At 39.1% G+C, this 19406-nt stretch overlaps 1 protein-coding gene across 4 annotated transcripts in view; it reads right to left on the bottom strand.

Moving 5' to 3' along the window:
- The window catches only part of CTNNA1 (catenin alpha 1), a 289737-nt gene that overhangs the window by 29458 nt on the left and 240873 nt on the right, over window positions 1–19406 (bottom strand). For all 4 annotated transcript variants that reach the window (XM_055141101.1, XM_055141102.1, XM_055141104.1 and 1 more), the window contains 2 exons: window positions 18206–18358; window positions 2124–2216 (listed from right to left, as the gene is read on the bottom strand). In XM_055141101.1, the coding sequence (XP_054997076.1) occupies window positions 2124–2216; window positions 18206–18358 (246 nt within the window). The remainder of the gene's footprint in view (window positions 1–2123; window positions 2217–18205; window positions 18359–19406) is intronic.

Consider the following 19406-nt stretch of genomic DNA (forward strand, 5'->3'; position numbering starts at 1 on the left):
AATGTGCCATTAGTAAAAGAGAAAAGTTCTAAGTTTTCTTTAGGAGCTGTCTATATTATAAGTATATGTATCATAAGCGAACTTTACAACGTTACTAAGTTAAGGGTTGAAGTTCTTGAATCTTGTTCTTTCCACCAGCAGGCTCAAATGCCAGGCATCAAGAGGGAGCACAAGTGGACAGCTGCCATTCTACTAGGCCTACAAGGGTAACTGGTGGTATCAGGACCACCATGTTTCTGCACCCCTTCAGATTGGCAGTGACTACACTGTTCACTCCAGAAGAACAGTAAGAATTATCGGAGTCTCTGAAGGCAAATGTGATGAAGAAACAATAGTTAAAGAAAGCATTGATAAGAACTTCCCAGAGTTGAAGATTGCAGGCCTAAAGATCCAAGAGGCCTGAAGGGTCCCAATGAAAACAGGCTCAATTAGGAAAACTCCAAGACACACTGTACACAAAATGACAAAATACAAAGAGACAGAATATTGAATGCGAACAAGATCAAAAAAGAAACTTACAGAAGAAAGACCCTAACATGTAAAGCAGATCTATCAAATGAGATGTTATGAGCCAGAAGAATATGGAAGGATACAGTATAAAAACCTCAACAAAATGACCACCTCATCTAGAATACTCTATCCAGCAAGATTATTATTCAGATTTGAAGGAGCTATATACAGCTTCACGAACAGTCAAGAGCTTATGGAATCCACAGCCTTGAAACTAGTTTTGTAAGAAGCATTAAAAGAGCTCCTTTAGGAGTATGGTGCTACCCAGCAGGTCAACTTGTACCTGCAGGGTGAGTGCATCTGTAACCTGATAAAGCCTCAGGCTTCCTGATACCCCAAAATTGCTGCTGTGCCTCTGGCCAGACCCCAACAACTTGTGACCAAGTTTTCCAAGAAATTAAGTGGCAAAAGTTAGTTATGCGAGTGTCACACCTACAAACTACCTCCGGCTCAGCTACACAAGCTCATCTAATTGACAGTGCTTCAGAGACCCATAAATAAATCTTGAAAGAGATAAAAATCAGACGCACAAATGAATCTCGGAAGAGAACAGCAAATCGCTGAGATGTTTCCCCACCCTTTACCAGGTTACCAGGCTGATTTCAGCAGGGCACCTCAGAGGGGGCAGGTGTGTCCCTCTGCCTGCCCCAAATGAACCCTGGCAACCACAAGCCTCCAGAACCCAATAGCCACCACGCTCACAGCTGACCTTCACAGGCTCGTCCTAATCTCCCCACACGATAATGAATTAATCAAAAACCCAGGTGTGTGGGACTAGTGACTGAAAACTCTAGGCTTCACAGAGTCGGAAATCGGAGACCTCCCCTTATCTCCCCACCCTTCCGGTTTCCTAGCAGTCATGCCTACAAACTGCCTCTGGGCACCATTTAAATGCATTAATGGCCGTGAGTCAGAGACTCACAGATGAATCTCGGAAGAAAGTAGCACACGCAGAGATGCCTCCAGACCCCAAAAAGTTATTTAGCATCTTCCTATGGGGCAGACTTGAATGGTGGTAGGAAATTTTGAAATAATGGTGGTGGAAAAGGGTAATGGCAGTGGGATTGGTGTTGAAATATTGAATGTAAACAATTATTATGAACAAATTTATAAAAATAATCTTTTCCTTCTCTAAATAAATTAAAAAATAAATAAATAAATAAATAAATGAGTACAAGAGCTCCTTTAAAGTACAGGAGAAACTTCGCAACATGTAGCATTGAGTATGGCATTCACTAATGCTGATATGGTTGTCCTCTACTAGATTTAGAAAGGTTAAAAACATAGCGATTAATCATGACAAACTGACTTTTATTTATTGATAATTCTATTTGCCACTCCTTTAAGTTTTATTGGACCAAGGACCATGAAATAACATTTTTATATGCCTGCCAAGGAGGCAGGCTGCAGAGTGGGAGGGAACATGGAAAGATTGATGGAGAGAAGGGGACACTGGTGGTGGGACTGGTGTTGGAATGCTGTATGCCTGGAACAACTCACTTATGAACAACTTTGCAAATCACGGTGTCTCAATGAACATTCTTGGGGAATGTTTCTACTGAAACCAAAATCTACTTTGGTGGTAACAAACATTATTGCTGGCTGTACTTTACCTGAGGGCACAGGGCTTCAAGCTGGCTTGCAGACATTCGCACAAGCTTCACACCTTCCTCATTATTTGAGATGGAACAGGCCAAGTTGGCAACCTGTAAGAAGGAAACCATATAAAGATCTTAGAGGAGTTTCCCCTTTAGACTGCAAATGTATACTTTTCCCGCTACCCCTTTACAAAACAAGCGGCAGAAGCACCAATAATGTTTTATTTTTTACAGACTGATATCAGCTTATGAGGCAATTTTTTCGGTTTCGTGCTAAGGAAGCTATACAGACTCTTAACAAAACACCCTGTAAATTGGTGACAGAAACTTGAAAGATTCCCAAAGTCTATGACTCATGGGCTTTACCTGGGCTCAGAACTGTCTAGGTTCAACACATGCATTTTAGATAGAGGCTGTCCTGGTGCAGGCAATAATGTGAGAAAAGCTAAGGAACCAAGGGCACTAGAAAAGAACTGTTGGTATTCTCATATAAAAATGTACTTTGCAGCTGTTTTTGAAGGAAGGAAATAAAAGCTCTCAGTTGCTAGTCTCATTTTATGGCAAATGAGTATTTAAGACAGATTAGTTTTATTTGAACACAAGGCTATTTTTCAAACAAACAAACAAAAAACAGTAAGACTACATAAAGATGGACCCAAGGCCATCTTCATCAGAAATAGAAGAAGAAACAGGGCTGATGTGCTATAGCTAAGAGCAAAACTGTCCTTCAAAAAGCTGACAGCTGGTCTCTTTGCTGAATGATGCTGCTTCAGTTGAACTAGAATCTTTACCTTCCCATTCAACTATCTCAATGATACTGCTCATGTAGCCAGAAACAATTTTTCCAAATTGTGTCATCTTTCTTCTGCTGAAGCACTGGCTGTGCTATGAATGTTGCTCTGTAGAGACTATGTCTGTGATCACTTAGCCATGTTTCTAAATGAGTAAGCTTGCCAATTCCATTAGCAATACCACGGACCAACTAAATATGTGGTTCCAAGACATATCTTCCTCTCAGTTGCAAATTAAGTTATGAATGATACCGGCAAAGGCAACTGCAAATCCTGGAATTTAAAAGGCAGCAAACAAGGGCAATGGCAATAACCTCTGATTCTAATTCCTCCAGCCAACTTAAGCCTGGCTAGTACAGTGGGTGGGGTGCTTGCCTTGCACACAGCTGATTCAGGTTCAATCCCCAACACTCCATTAGGTTCCCAAGCCCTGCAACAAGTGATCCCTGAGTGCTGAGTCAGAAGTAAGCCCCGCACACAGATAGGTGTGGTCCAAACCAAAAATTAAAAACATCCAATTCAAGCAAATAAATCCACCAAAAAGTGTACTCTTTTATGGTTGTTCTTTGCAGTTTTATGTGTAAGAATTACCAGTTTTCTGTAAAGTTGCTAATCATCAGGATCCTGCTATGCCTAAGCATGATGAAACAAAGGAACAAACATACAATATATACACAGAAGGAAATTGAAAACTAAACAGATCTATAATTCTTAGGGGTCTTGAAAATCATATGAAGAAGGAACATTTACGTTCTGAAGATTCCAGTTCAGCTTTGATGTCGACTGAACCCGAGCAATTCTCTTCATGATAATAATCTACAGGTCTGATTGTTGCTTTTTATTTTTTGCTTGTGCTGAGGGCTATCTCATGACTTCACATATGCAAGTCATGTGTTTTATAACTGACCCGTGTCCCCAAACTACCAAGAGATTTCTATGCTTAAAAACCACCACAAAATATATTCTAAGGTAAATTTTGCAGAACATACAACTTTAAAAAAAAATTATCCCTCAATTGTGTGCTTGAAATGATGCTACATTTAAGGAGAGAAAATTTGATGTGTCTATAAATCTGGAATTTCTATTGGTTGTTTCACTACCCTAAAAAAATCATTCTTAAAAAACAAGTATAAAATTTGAGGTTGACTGCAGAATTAGCATCTTGGGAACAAAGACTCCCATATTACTCCCCGTCACCCATTCCCACCATTCAGGCCCATGTTAGTTTCAGTAAAGTCTTTCATAATTGTTTCTGCCTTCTGCTCTATAGGTTCCTAAAACAGTTTTTATTTCAATTTAATTATCCCAATTTTTAAATAGGGAAAATCTTAAAATTAGAAAAGGTAAGTATTCTAAACTTAAGATCACACATAGGACAAATGGTTGGTAGCTAAAGACTGAAATGGAGGAACCATCTTTCCGGTTTCAAATATCACCTTTCCTGTTTCAAATACCAATAAACAAAGGACAAAGAAGACAGTTCTGTGGGCCAAAGAACACAGTAGGTCGGGTGTTTGCCTTGTAAGTGGCAGACCTGAGTTTGACCCCCGGCATCCCATATGGTCTCCTGAGCACCTCCAGCAATGATTCCTGAATGCAGAGCTTGGAGAAACCCGAGCACCACCAGGTATGCACCCCCCACCCAACCAACCAACCAACCAACCAAGACTTGGTTTTTATTTTAAAACACGTCTTTAGAAACATTTTTTGATGTACGGCTGAAGCAGCAATGTTCTCTCCAAGAGCACACAGGGCTTGCTTCTAGAAGCAATCCTGCCCTGTCACCAACAGTCCTCTCCAGATGAACAAGTTTCAATTCACCCTCCAGGGACAGGACTACTCACATATTACAACGGCAAATGTGCAAATGCAACACCTCAACCGTAGCTCTCTGAGAGGTTAGCCTCATCTACCAGTGCCAGCCTTGATTACAGAGAAAGCTGAGGGTAGTGGGAATAGAGGTGGGGTTGTACCTCAATGTTCCTCCTAGGCTCCAGGAATCCAGGTTAACAACGCTGAGATAGAAGATTCTGCTGTTAAAATTTTAAAAACTCAAGAGTGGCTAATTTCCACAGAGAACCTGGCAAAGCTATGGCTTTGTAGAGTGATGAGCAATATCTCTAGTTTTATTCTGGGAATAAATTTTTATGTTTCTGTTACCACAGTAACTTGCACATTAGCAACTTAAACATCTTTGTTCTTGTGTATTCAAGAGGTGAATGCAGAATGACACTGTGATCACATGCTGTGAAGCCATGAAGGGCCCTTTTACCTTTAGCCTATTTCAAATCAGTTTTGGACCTTGAAGAAACCTGTGATCCCCTAATTTAAAAAAAAAAAAGCAGCCCTGGGTTGTTTTGTTGTCTTCTCCTCCACCCTCTTTTTGGAAGGAGCCCAGTAATTATGATATGGAAGAAAGAGTCTCAGGCTGTGTCAAACCAATATAAACAACATTGTATATGGCAGAAAAAGCTATTTTAAAGACATTTAGTATAGTTCTATCTTTATTGCAGACTATATTTTCTTAAATACAAAGTATAAAACAAATTTCTGTGGTAGAAAATATCCCATTAATGAAATCTTTCTTCTATCATACATGAGCTGATGACTTTAAATAAAGTTCAAAGCTGTTTCAAATACAAATTGTTTTGACTGTTCTAGGTTTTATATTTGGCTGAGATGTTCATTTATCCCTTATTCTGAAATCCTGGCAGGAAGACAAGAAGGTATTTCCTAGTCTTTTGAAAAATGAATGACCTATTCTTTTAACACTCTATACCCACTATGGAAGTGAAACAGTAAGAGAAACAGTAGGAAAGGGAGCATTTAAGCTTCATTGTTGGGGGCTGGAGAGACTGTACAGCAGGTAAGGTGCTGCTTTGCATGCAGCCGCCCCCAGTGTTGATCACCAGCATCCAATACAAGCCCTGCCAGCAGCGGTCCCTGAGAACAGAGGCAAAGGTATGACCTGAGTACTGGCCAGGTGTGTCTCAAAAACCAAAAAGCCAAAGTAAGTCAAAGTAGTGTCATAAAGTATAAGGAGCAGGTCTCAAGGGTTCAAACTCAGCTGCTACCTGGTCTGAATCAAACTACCACTTGATTTTCTTCCTTAAAATATCTGAATATTCAAAAACTCCAAAGTAAGTCCCAAATCAAATATTCTTAGTCATAAAGAAAGCCCAACTATAAGTTATATAGATTTCAGAACCACTCAAGAAATTCCAACAATTACTTCTGAAGAGAGGAAATGAAGAAAAAAATTAAGTTAAGCTTCCATTTTTCCAATTTCCAGAGAAACTGTTGGAACATAATTGGGGTTAAAGCAGTAGTACAGGGGCTAAGGTGCTTCCCTAGCACAGGGACGACCCCAGTTCAAATCCAAGCACCTCATATGGTCTCCAGATTACTGCCAGGGAATAAGTCCTGAGTACTGTCAGCTGTGGCCCAAAACAAAACAAAGAGACCTAAAGGGGAAAAAAAAAATCACATTCCTGAAAAGTGAAGCGTGTGGAATGATTGAAAAGCTCCAAACTAACTTGTGGTAAGAATTGCATAATTCTGTAAACTCAGTGAAGAATCACTAAGTTGTATAACTTAAGTAGAGGGCTTGTAAATGATAGCTTAATAAAGTGAAGGAGGTCTTGGCGGGGATATACTACATTTTGTTAATATCCATATCCCAACCTAGGGTATGCTACACCTTTCTTTTACTTTATTGAATCCCTCTTCCTAAATAAAATAATTTTACTTAGCCCAAATATTAAAAACCTGAAAAGCTATGTTTTGTTTATTTTCTACTTCAGGGCTAAGCAGGTAACTAAAAATACTCATAAGACTAGAAATAAGAAAGAAGTTCGAAATTGTAAGCAAGCACTGGAAAGAGAGTTTTCTTGGGATAGACGTAGGGGGACAGTGTATACCATTATGCAGTCGGAGCTTCAGGCTGGAGCGATAGCACAGTGAGTAGGGCGTTCGCCTTTCACGTCACCGACCCATGTTTGATTCCTCCGCCCCTCTTAGAGAGCCCGGCAAGCTACTAAGAGTATTGAGCCCGCAGGGCAGAGCCTGGCAAGCTACCCGCAGTGTACTGGATGTGCCCAAAAAAACAGTAACAACAAGTCTCACAATGAGAGACGTTACTGGTGCCAGCTCGAACAAATCGATGAGTAAGGGATGACAGTGACAATCAGAGCTTCAGTTTGTAATGAGCTAAAACGATAGTCCTCACAACAAGACAGATGCCTCAGGGACTACACAGACAGTTGGGCCAGCCAAAAGATAAAATCCGTAGGGGAAAAAAGTGAATGAGAAAAATGTCACATTAAATTTTTCTTGAAAGCCACCTATGACAAGGAAAGTATCCTACCATGCTCCACTATCTCTCCAGCCCAGTAATGAAACATTTTAAATATGCAAAAAAATGAGTAAGGGCCAGACAGATAGTACAAGGGTCAAGGTGTTTGCCTTGCACATGGCTGATCTCGGTTGATCCCTAGCATGGCATATAGAGCATTGAGCACTGCCAGAGGTGACCGCTGAGTAGAACCAAATCTAAGCCCTGTGTTCCTCCACAACCCTCAGCCCCTTTCAAAAAAGAACTGAATTATTTAAAGGGCTTGGATGTGCTGTAGCAGCAGAAAACACACATAATATGTGTAAGGTTCTGGGTCTTCCATATGTCAACCCCTGGAGGAGGAAGGGAGGAAAATTAGCCATTTTGAGCAAGAACATGATGTTTGAAAGCCAGCATAACTAGAATGAAGATATGCAAATAATCACAAATGGAATTTTTAAAGTATGCTTCTTGTGATAACAGAAATAAAGTATGTATATATGAGGGAAAACACTCAAAATGACTAGGCAGATTTGAGAAGGATTAAAATATAACATGAAGGAGAAAGTAGTAATTTGTACCACTTCTGGAATTTTTAAAGACTATTGCTGAAAAGAGTCACAAATATAGAAAATCAAACTAAAGAAATTATTCAGGAAAACAAGCGCTGTAGCACTTGTCGTCCCGTTGTTCATTGATTTACTTGAGCAGGCACCAGTAACGCCTCCATCATGAGAATTGTTACTGTTCATATCAAATCTGCCACGGGTAGCTTGCCAGGCTCTGCCGTGCAGGCGGGATACTCTCAGTAGCTTGTTGGGCTCTCCGAGAAGGCCGGAGGAATCAATCGAACCCGGGTCAGCCACATGCAAAGCAAACGCCTTATCAAAGTGCTATCGCTCCATTGTAGGAAAACCAAGACATTTTTATAATATCAAGGCACGCTGAACTACAACTAAGCATACATCTGTACACAATACATTCGAAGTAAAGAAATAGAAAGGCAGAAGAGCATTCACTTTTTAAAAACAAGAAAGAGAAAGTGACTTTGGAATGATCAGAAGGAAACCTTTGATTCACAGCACTCTGCTTTCCAAAACTGTCATGGAGGAGGCCTGAGGTGCCAAGATGGAAGGACACGAACCCTTATCACATCTTAGCTATTTGGATCACACCTCAGTACCTGGTCTTTTTGAAGAAAACATAAGGGAGAAAAAAAAATCAGGTGAAATCTGTCATTGATGAAATCTGTCCTTTTAACGTTGGCCAGAAAGATATCAAAAAGGGCTACTGGTATGTGCTTTCCATGTAGGTGATTCAGGGTTGACTCTTAGCACCACATGGCCCCCAGAACACCAGGCCAGAAATAAGCCCTTGAGCACCACTGGATGGGGCCAAACACCCAAACAACAAATGAATGCAACAAAATATTGATGATTCTATTCTAATTACTCACTTTCCCCTACATAAAAGCCCCGCGAAGAATGACATTTTAAAATAAATCAATTTCCCATGGGAAAAAAATGGGCATATTTCTACTTCCTGCATTCTGAAGAACTACACATCTGATTGTATTCTGGTCGTCTGCTCCCTTTGCACCAGAAAAATGCAGCACCAAAATGGAAACGTAAGTATGGAATTTATTGTTTATATATAGTCCGTATGTATCACTTTATAAGTTCCCTATCTAAATTCCCTAATAAAATCTCGAAGGAAACTTAGAAAAAGTCCCCATCTAAAAAATCTGTCAGCACTAGGAGATGACACAGGAGTTATATTATTTTTTAAGCATGGTCAAAATGGTGTAAGCACTTCTTTAAACATGTCTAACCATGGTCTCGATGCTCTAAGAACAATGGCCAACCACTGTCTTCTCTTGACCATCCTAAAATCTGACTAGTTAAGTTCAGCCAAAACAGCTTATTTGAAATTAGTAAGGTATTAAAATAATATACATGAGACACTTTTGTTTCACAGAGCCCCATGTAACTAAACTTACAGACCCTTCAAAATATTAGAGGACCATGTTCAATTTGCTTACAAAATTTTTTTGAACTCCAAGGTCACAAGTCCTCCCAAAGAACAGTTGACAGCTTTTATGCAAAAATCCTACAGTTTTGAAAAATTTAATTCTAGGCCACAGTACAATACACAAGTGCTGAGAAACTACTCAAGAAGTCACGGATATTATAAGACTAGTGCTTAAAATACTCCTTACAGAAAGCCTTCAAGACCACTTCAACGTGCATAGCAACATACCAAAGAATGACAGTCATGATGCACATCATTCAATTTGCAGTTCAAATACACATTTCAAGCCAATAAAGTTATACTCTACAGAATTCTAGATAACGGGAAATGCTTTTGGGTGGAGGGATGAAGGGGCATACAACTCAAAAGCACACTAGTTACATTTATTTTGAGGTCCTTAATTCTCAAGGCAGTGAATGAAGTATTATCTTACTGTATTAAATTCATTATAGTAAGGAGTTAATCTCAATTCCAATGTCTTGGGCTAAGAAGAAGGGATACTAAACATTATATACATTTTACAGGCAAGATTTCATGCATAACTTTTTTCTTATTTCATACTCAATTCATGAAGTTGAGAAAGGATTCAGAAGAGCACAAAATTATAAAAAGAAAATTTACTACTCTTCCACTATTAGGCTGTTCATAACCAAAGGACAAGGACAAAGAATAAAGCAATTAAAAATAACATATTTTAATTGGGGTTTTGCATCATTGGCAAAAAGGTTATTAGTTTGACAGAGAATAAATCTGTCACCTCAATACACTTTAAATTGAAGTGCATAAAGAAATCATGAATCTGATATGAGAGAAAGTCAAATATAAAAAGGTATTATGTTTACTGTGAAGTACAGTCATGCCCTTTAATAAATAATTAAAAAAGAAATAGTACTATATTCCAAAACAGAAGGAGATGATGAAGTTCCCCTAGCTCACCAATACTGACCCTGAGCTCTTGTTTTCCACTCATTGCCTTTAGGGAAACACAATCCACACACATTGCACATAAGAAAGTGGGACTCAATACCATATTGGGAAGTTCCAGATTCAAAAGAGGTGTGAGGCAGTCAAAGGTTCAAATCAGATTCAATAAAATAAGTTAACAGCAACCTCAAGGAAAACACCATTTACTTTTCTGAGCAAAAAGTTATGGCCCAGAGAGATGATACAAAAAGTAAAGGCATTGTTTCACACACTGCTGACCCTGCTTTGATACGGAACACTGCAGAGAGAGTGGGCAGAACCAGGAGCAGCCCCTAAACACCACCAGCTACGGTCCAAAATCTAAACTAAAATCGTATCACCTCACGCCAAGTCATTTAATAAAGATCTAACCGGCAGCCAGCACCAATGTTTTGGATACTATGTGCACACATTCTCTTAAAATGAGCATACACTTTTAATGTTGATAAAATTTCCAATCAACATGAGATTTTTATTCTTGAAATGAACCTTACACATCCACAAGAGGAAATCCAATGTAAGCATCACGAAAGATTTCCATTTCTACTTCTTTTCTTTTTCGGACCTCCATGCAGGTCTCCCCAGGTAGCCTGGGTGCCCTCCTGGCAAGTCTTTGCCAGTGTGGTCAGCAGTGCAGGGAAGAGGTGGTGGTGTGCAGGCTCTGTGGCAATGAGGATTGGGGGGGGGGGGGGGGCGGTGAGGGGAAGGTAAGGGGGGAGGGTCTCTCCTGACAGGCACCCAGTAATATGCAAGGGACTTTGTGGTGTGAGGGATCAGACTGCAGTTGGTCACGTTAAAGTTTACACCTTAACCCTGAACTAACTCTCTGGCACCAAGATTTCTAGGGGTGGTATACCTAATAATATTTAGAAACTTAATTTGAAGTAACTTTATGTTATACACCAACTTCAAGCATGATCCCTTAATACTATTTTATTTGGTCTGGGGGAAAGTATTTCTATTAAAGCAATAAGCAAAACTTCCAGAAACCAAGTTAGCAAGAACCAACACATCTGCTCCAATTTTATTTTGGTCACAAATTAAAATGCTGCTTAAATAACAGTTTTTGCTCAGCTTCCATTTCAAATGCTGATAAAATGAGTAACTTTTCTTCACATATGTCAGCACCATTTATATCACAAATATTATACTAAATTAACTATTATATAAAATGTATACACCACACACATTTATTTTGATTTTTATCTCTTGCAGACAATGTACAGGTATGGATTTTTGTTTTATTCACCACTGTATCACAAGTGCCCAATCATGTGAAGACATAATATGAATTCTATAAATACTTGTTATAAAAATTATTACATTCTTTGCTTCCAACTATACAAAGCTCACAATAATTTTTGATAGTCTTTTTCTAGTAAAGGAAAATATTTCTCAAATGGTCAACCTTTCAAAAGAATCTCAATTCCCTCCTACCATCTCCTCATTTTTAAAAAAGATTTTACGACTCATGCCTTCATATGCACGTTATATAGAGTGAGGCACGATTCTCTTTTGTATAAAAATGTGTATATTTAGGGGGGGGGGGGACCAAGCTCTGACAATGAGGCTCAGTCACATTGCAGAATTCTGCATTTCTGAGTATAATCCTAAGAACAGAGGATCAGAATTTAGGAGGACAGAGAATGTGGAGCATCTGAGAACTCTAATATTTATTACCTTGGAGAATCAGTAAATTCATTTATTTAGTAAGTTACTGAAGTTACTGAGCATCTACTACATTCCAGGCACAGTTCCATGTTCACTTAGAACTTATACTTTACTAAAATACAGTCTGGAGAAGAACAAGAAAATAAAAAAAGCTTAGCATCAGATAATAGCTATTATGTAGGATGAAGGACTAAAGTGACAGTACAGTGGGTAGGGCACTTGCCTTGCACGAGGCCAACCCGGGTTTGATTCCTCTGTCACTCTTAGAGAGCCCGTCAAGCTACCGAGAGCATCCCGCCCGCATGACAGAGCCTGGCAAGCTACCCGTGGCGTATTCAATATGACCAAAACAATAACAAGTCTCACAATGGAGACGTTACTGGTGCCCGCTTGAGTAAATCAATGAACAATGGGACGACAGTGCTACAATGCTATGTAGGATGAAACACCTGAAACAGTATGAAAAAGACTGACAGTGTTGATGAGAAATCCAGAAAAGTCTCTTCACGAAAGTAACATTTGAGTAAAGAGTTGCCTATAAGAAATAGGCAGCACTGTAGACAGAGAATTCAGGGAGTAAAATAGACACTGGCAGTAGTTGGGTAAGGCCAAAGAGAAAGTTGTCATTAGAGAAAGTTGGACGGTAAGGGAGACATAGGTACAGAGACAGCTGGAAAGGTAAGCAAAGTATTTTATGAAACATGGTTAAAAATCCGGATGGTGGAGCTGAGTACAACTCCGCAGTTGAATGTGTACTTCAGAGATGAGGGCTGGGTCTGAACCTTGGCACCAAAGTATCTCTTATCCTAAAGCAAAAGGAGAGAGGGAGAGGCAGAGGGGGGAAGGGGGGAAAGGGGAAAAGGGGAGAAGGGGAGAAGATGCTTGCCTTGGACACAGCTGACCCAGATTCAATTCCCAGCACCACATATCCTCTGAGCCCCCAAAAAAGTGATCCCTCAGTACAGAGCCAGGACCAAGCCCTAAGCATGGCTGGGTGTGGCAAAAAAAAAAAAAAAATGAATCAGAGAGAAGGGCAAAAGTGCAGATTTAGAGAGAATTCCAATGAGAGATGATATCTATCAATACAAAGAATAAAAGGGAAAAAAATTCAACAAAAAGAAAAAATACACATGATATGGGGATTAGCAGATTAAGTGTGGGACTGGAGAGACAAAGAAAGATCACAAGATTTCTGGTTTGAATAACACAGTGGGACAATGAGAAAAAAAGAGAATACAAGGATGCATTCTGTCAAAAGATCATATGTAAAAGATTAAAATAACTAAATAAATTCCTAACAGTGGAGGTATGTATGGTGCTGCCAACAGGTCAACTTGTACCTGCGGGACATGTGCATCAGGAGCCTGATGGTGCTTAAGACTTCCTGACACCCTGAAATTGCCACTGTGCCTTTGGCCAGACCCCAACAACTGGGACCAAGTTTACCAAGAAATTAAGTGGCCAAAACCATCTCCGGCTCAGTTATACAAGCTCATTTATTGGTCTTATTTCAGAGACCCACAGATAAATCTCGAAAGAGATCAAAAGCCATAGTTAATCTCGGACCGGAACATGGCTGAACAGACTGGGCTAAGTCGGAGTGAGGCAGGTTGACCTGTGCCCGCCCAAGCAGAGCCCACAGCAACCACTTGCTTCCACAATCCCAAGTCACTGCCACACTCTTGGCCTGACTCCACCATCTCAGGACGACCTCACCAAGAAATAATCTGCTGAAAATTTTGGTAACTGGATTTTATGACTAGAATCACCAGGCTTTCTCGGGGTCCAGATGGGCTACCTCCCCCCAACCATCCTGTACTTCTGAAGCCTCTGCAGTCAACATCAACACTGCAAAGCTGCCACCCAATTGAAAAGCTACACCAGCCTTACTGTCAAGATGAAAATACCGAATGCTCTAAGCAAACACTATGACCTCTTAGCACCTGTACTACAAACCATAATGCATAAAAGGAAAAGGAGAGAAAAAGCAAGAAGGTAAGTGCCTCCCATAGTGGTGGGGGGAGTGGGGGATGGTAGTGGGGAAATGGGGACATTGGTGGTGGGAAGTGTACACTGGTGGAGGAATGGGTGCTGGATCATTATATGACTGAAACCCAATTATGAACAGCTTTGTAATGGTCTATCTCATGGATATCCAATTAAATTTTTTTTAAATAATGTGGAGTTCATGCCCAGCTCAATCAGCTTAATCAATGGCTGAATAAGTAGCAGTATTCCTACATTAAAAATAAATAAATTCCTAACAGCAAGGGATTAAATAAATGAGACTAGCAAGTAAATATAAATGCTGCAGATACTTTGTAATATTATAAAATGTCTGCAAGATGATAAGCAGCAATAAAACATGGTACATTATAATATTATCATTAAGCTTAAAAAAAAGTATAGGCCCCAGAGAAATAGTACAGTGGGTAAGGCCTTATATGCGGCAGACCTGGGTTCAATCCCCAGCATCCCTATGATCCCCCAGCATGCCAGGGGTGATCCCTGAGTAAAGAGTCAGGAGTAACCCCTGAGCACTGCCCACTGTTGCCCAAACCAAAACAAAATAAAGTATAATTTCAAGTTCCTTTTCTAAAAACTAATGCACAATGCACATATAAGTGAAAATCTACTCAAAATGGTATTTCTTTTTCCTTGAGTTTTTCCTTATTTTCCAAATTTTCTGCTGTAAATAGGCATTTCTTTTATAGTTGTTTCAAAAAGTTGTATTTTAAAATGACAATGTCACAACAATGTACCTGATCAAAATTGGCACTTCATCTTTTCTCCCCCTCAGTACTCTATTGCATTTGGCACTCTCAAAAGTTCTTACAACATCTCTAGTAAGATGTAGGCCAAATTAGCACAATCCCCCTTGTTGAAAAACCACCCTGGGGCAAATGGGGTTGATAAGTGCTTTCTATGACACCAGACCCTTACAAAAGCAATCACATTTATCTCAAATATTTCTGCTAAAACGGCCCAGCTAAATTTCAGCGATGAGGGGTACATTTTCTAACAGACAACAAATCAGACTACATACATTAAGAATTATATAAAAGAGGTTATCTAATCCCAGAAGCATGCACCACCATGAGAAAAATTTGGGGGGAGGGGGAATAATACTGGGAGGATATTAACAGAACTTGCTCTCAGAAGGGTCAAAACTGGAATTCAAAAATATATTATACTTCTGGTAGTTCCCTCAACTTTAATGGTGTGATCACAGATAATACTGAAGAGGGACTGAGTGAAAAGAGTATACAGTTTTTTATATTAAGACAACTTAAAGAGGAACCAAGACTTGATCCCTATCACCCTGTAGAGTCCTCCAAGTCCTCCTAGGAATGATCCCTGAGTATACAGCCAGTTATAACTCTGAGCACCTACCCCAAAAATAGACGAGGCAGGACGGAGTGGGAGGAGAGGAACCAATGAAAAGAAAGGAAGAAGTTGGGTGATCACAAAACGATTCCAATTAAGTATTTTACCTGTTCTTAAAACAAGTCTCTCACTAGTTCTGTTTCATTATAAATCATAAGTGGGGAGGAGAAGCCTTGTCATTGAAGAATAAAGTTCCAGCTTAAGTCAAGAACTTGAGGCTTGTACAACACTTTAAAAAAACTAATTTCCTTTTGTGCACATATGCAATTATACATCTTAGGATCTCTATTATTATAAATGTAATTTAACTGTTTGCAGAATGATACTGCAATGACTTTGGTTATGCTTCAAACAATGAAAAGCCATGTCATTTAATATACATAGGTGTGGGGGTGATGGTATGGAAGGCAAGAAAAGGTGAGACAAAGGTCAGAAGGGAATTGTAAAAGGAAATAACACCAAATTCTAGATTCTAAAGGGTCTTTAGTGGTGTTTAAAAATTAAATAATAAGTACAAGCACAGGAAAAGCTTCAAAGCCATCAGTTGTACCTAATCTTCTTATTGGGCACTAGTGGCCCAGGAAGCCAGACTGCTCTAATGGTACAGCCCTCATTGAAGGAGGGATGCTGCCAGGACGGCCGGAAGCAAATCACTTAATCTAAGTCATAGTTCCCATGCCTGAGAAATGCAGTTGTGGGAAGCATATAATGTTTACATACACCTAGTATATAGTAGATGCTCAGTAGGTGTCAGCTGTTGGGTAGGGTGTCTAAGAATAACAAAATAAGCCCTAATAAAGGGTTCTTTGGCTATGGTAAAAATAAGGGTAGCTCTCTGAGGCACAGCTACCATACTGGACACTTCCCAGTTTCACTCCTGGTTGGTACCTGTTATGCAAGCTCTTGGGAGTAGTGCCTGTGCTTCCTGGTTCACAATATTTTCTATTATGCAGACATAGGTGAATGAAAGACAATCTTTTTACACCTGGAGGTTACGCCTCATGCTGTCTTGTGACTATTCTGAATAAGATTATGGAGATTAAAATCAAAGTCTGATTTTAATTTCAAAGGCCATAATTAGAAACTAGCTAGCTAGCCTGTGTATCCTATATATTATTAATTCTAGTAAGAACGTATTTCATGCTCAAAGAAAATTATACATAAAATAATGCACTGAACATGATTATTGATGTTTTCCTTGCAACATTTTTATAGTATTAACTTGGTCTAATGTTACTGTAAATCCAAATATACATGACATACATTTTACACAAAATTTTCTTACAAAACGGCCAATTTATCAGAGACTACAGATTACCTTTCTCAAACATTAGACGGTGTATTAAGGTTACAAAATCAAGTAATTCTGATCTATTCTTACTATGTATCACTGATCACTGTCATCCTGTTGTTCATCGATTTATTCGAGCGGGCACCAGTAATGTCTCTCATTGAGACTTATTGTTACTGTTTTTGGCATATCCAATATGCACGGATAGCTTGCCAGGCTCTGCCTCGAGAGCTCGATACTCTTGGTAGCTTGCAGGGTTCTCCGAGAGGGGCAGAGAAATCGAACTCGGGTCGGCCGCGTGAACAGCTAATAACATAATTTTAGTTATGGAAAAATGGGACAAAGGCTAACTTGTCTGGAAATTATCAATCTTTTCACCTCATAAACCAACTGCTTACATACAGACTTTTTACTATTTCAGCATCTCTAATCAGCACATGTTAGGGCTAAGATTTTTTCCCCTTTTTGTGGGGGAGGGCACAGTAGAGGGCACTAAGTAGTGCTCAGGAATTACTCCTGGCAGGCTTGAAGGACAATGCCAAGATGAAGCCAGATCGGCTACATGCAAGGTAAGCTCTCTACCTGCCATCTCTCTCTGGTCTAGAGCTAAGTTTCTTTTATAAGAAAAAATAAAAGTATGATGACTGGGTTAAGTCTGTGTCCCAGGCAAAGGATTAAATAGTTGTCATCAACATCTCTTTAGACCTAAAAATAACTGAGAAGCAGATATCAGTATCCTTATTTTATAAACAAGAAACGGAGCTCAGAGACCTTAAGCAACTTAACAGATGCAACACTCAGGTATGTCAAAATTAACATTTTGTGGAGGGGATAGAGAGACAGTACAGGGATTAAGGTGCTTGCCTTGCATTCCACTGACCTTGGTTTAATCTCCCGCACCACATACGGTGCCCTGAGCTTACTCCTTAGCAGAGTCAGGTAGCCCTTGAACACCACAGGATATGAAAATGTTTTTCTAAGATGGAGAACACCTATATTTAATCATGCATTTAATTAATAAAAATCAAAAGATCTTTGTCATATAAACATCCTATATTAATGATAAGGATGGTTAAAGAACCAGTGCCTAGAAACTTAACACCCCTGACCCACATCAAATAATTTCTTGCCAGAGTCACCTCCTAACAGGATATTGCAAAGCTAAATCTGAAACTAGCAGGTTTCTCCAAAATTACCAAAAAGATTCCAAAAGGCATGCAGAGACATGCATGCATTATAAGAAACCAGATATGAGTAGTGACCAAGCTGACTGACCAGAAGTAATCCAGAGAGCCAGTGCCCTTTAGAAGTAAGTGCTAGACAGTAGGCCTCCAAAGAACCTCCAAACAATAAAAGAGCTTGACAACACAACACTTAAGAGCATGGTAGTCTTCATTCCCCCAGGTACCCCTTCCCAACACACCTATTATGCATCATTTGTGTCCTTTTCCTGGGTCCTGTCAAATAATCTTTATGAACAAGATAAGAACCTGTCTTTGTATTAAGAGATTCTCCGCCTATGACATTAGGTGAGCCCCTATAATTTTTTAGCTGATTAAATAATGTGAATAAAAAAACCACTATATTCTCCCAAACTACTTAAAGTTAATGAAACTGCTAAAATGCTTACCTCAATCAATTTGTTGGCATGTTCACGGAAAACTTGGGCATATTCTTTAACTTCTTTCTCATTTCCATTCTTCGCAGCTTCAATCAACACTAAAAGCGGAACGTTGGTTTCCAGGAATGAATCTGAAACGTGGTCCATGACAGCTTTGCGAAGCTAATAATTAAATTGTAAAAATTTTATTTCTACCAAGAAATTGCTTTTTTGCACTTGTAGTTTTAAATCATATGGAACATTTACAGCTCAATGTAATTTGGTTTTACTTAGATAAGACCATCACATGTAAGCCATGCAATTATATAATCTGAAACATAGAGAGCATATGTTGATGGAAATAAAGATTTACACTAAGGTTACAGCCTTTCAGCAAGTTTACTCACCTTTCACAATACTATTCACAACCCACCCGCCAGCCCCCTGGAATTATAAAACTAAGGCTGATACTATAAAGGAATAAAACCAAAAAGGAAGTAGCTCTAATTTGAACTGGCACATAGCCTTGGAGTATATGTTACCAGTCAAACCAGTTATATAAAAACGAGAACAGAGGAAAGAAGCACTTTCTGTCTTAAACCAGATTAGCCTAATATGAATATTAAGTCTGATTTGAACAATAAAACTTTCAAAAAACAAAAAATAGTATTATTACAACTTCTCTTTAAGTATTAACAAATTGTTTTATAATTTATTCAATGCTACCTTTCTAAAAAACAAAAAGTTTGATGTCAAAGCAGCAGCAAGATTTAATAGCAAATGAGTGTCTTGCTTCTACATCAGCTGTATCAGAAAACTGAATACACCAACTATATATCACCACATCTGTACTATAAATACAGCTTTACCAAGAATCTAAGGAAACAGTATGCAATCAAAATGAGGAGTCAAATAAATAATTGCAATTTTTGTCCTCATTATATGTATAATAGTAACAAGAAATTCTTTAGAGACTCTTCAAAAAGGTCCCCAAGTCATTTCAAATTGATTTCTTACCTGTACATCATTTTTACTCTAGGTCTAATTTATTCAGACCATCCCAGTGGGACTCTATCAACCCAGCTCCCCAAGAGATTGTATTAGCCATTTCAAAACTTATTAGTAACAAACAGATGTAGTCATTTTGATGAAAATCCAGTCTTCAGCCCAGAAAACCATATGGGGCCCAGTACTTAATAAGATTTTAACGCAAATTACAGAGAACTTGGTA

The sequence above is a fragment of the Sorex araneus genome, chromosome 6 (genome assembly GCF_027595985.1).
Source record: "Sorex araneus isolate mSorAra2 chromosome 6, mSorAra2.pri, whole genome shotgun sequence".
Classification (NCBI taxonomy): Eukaryota; Metazoa; Chordata; class Mammalia; order Eulipotyphla; family Soricidae; genus Sorex; species Sorex araneus.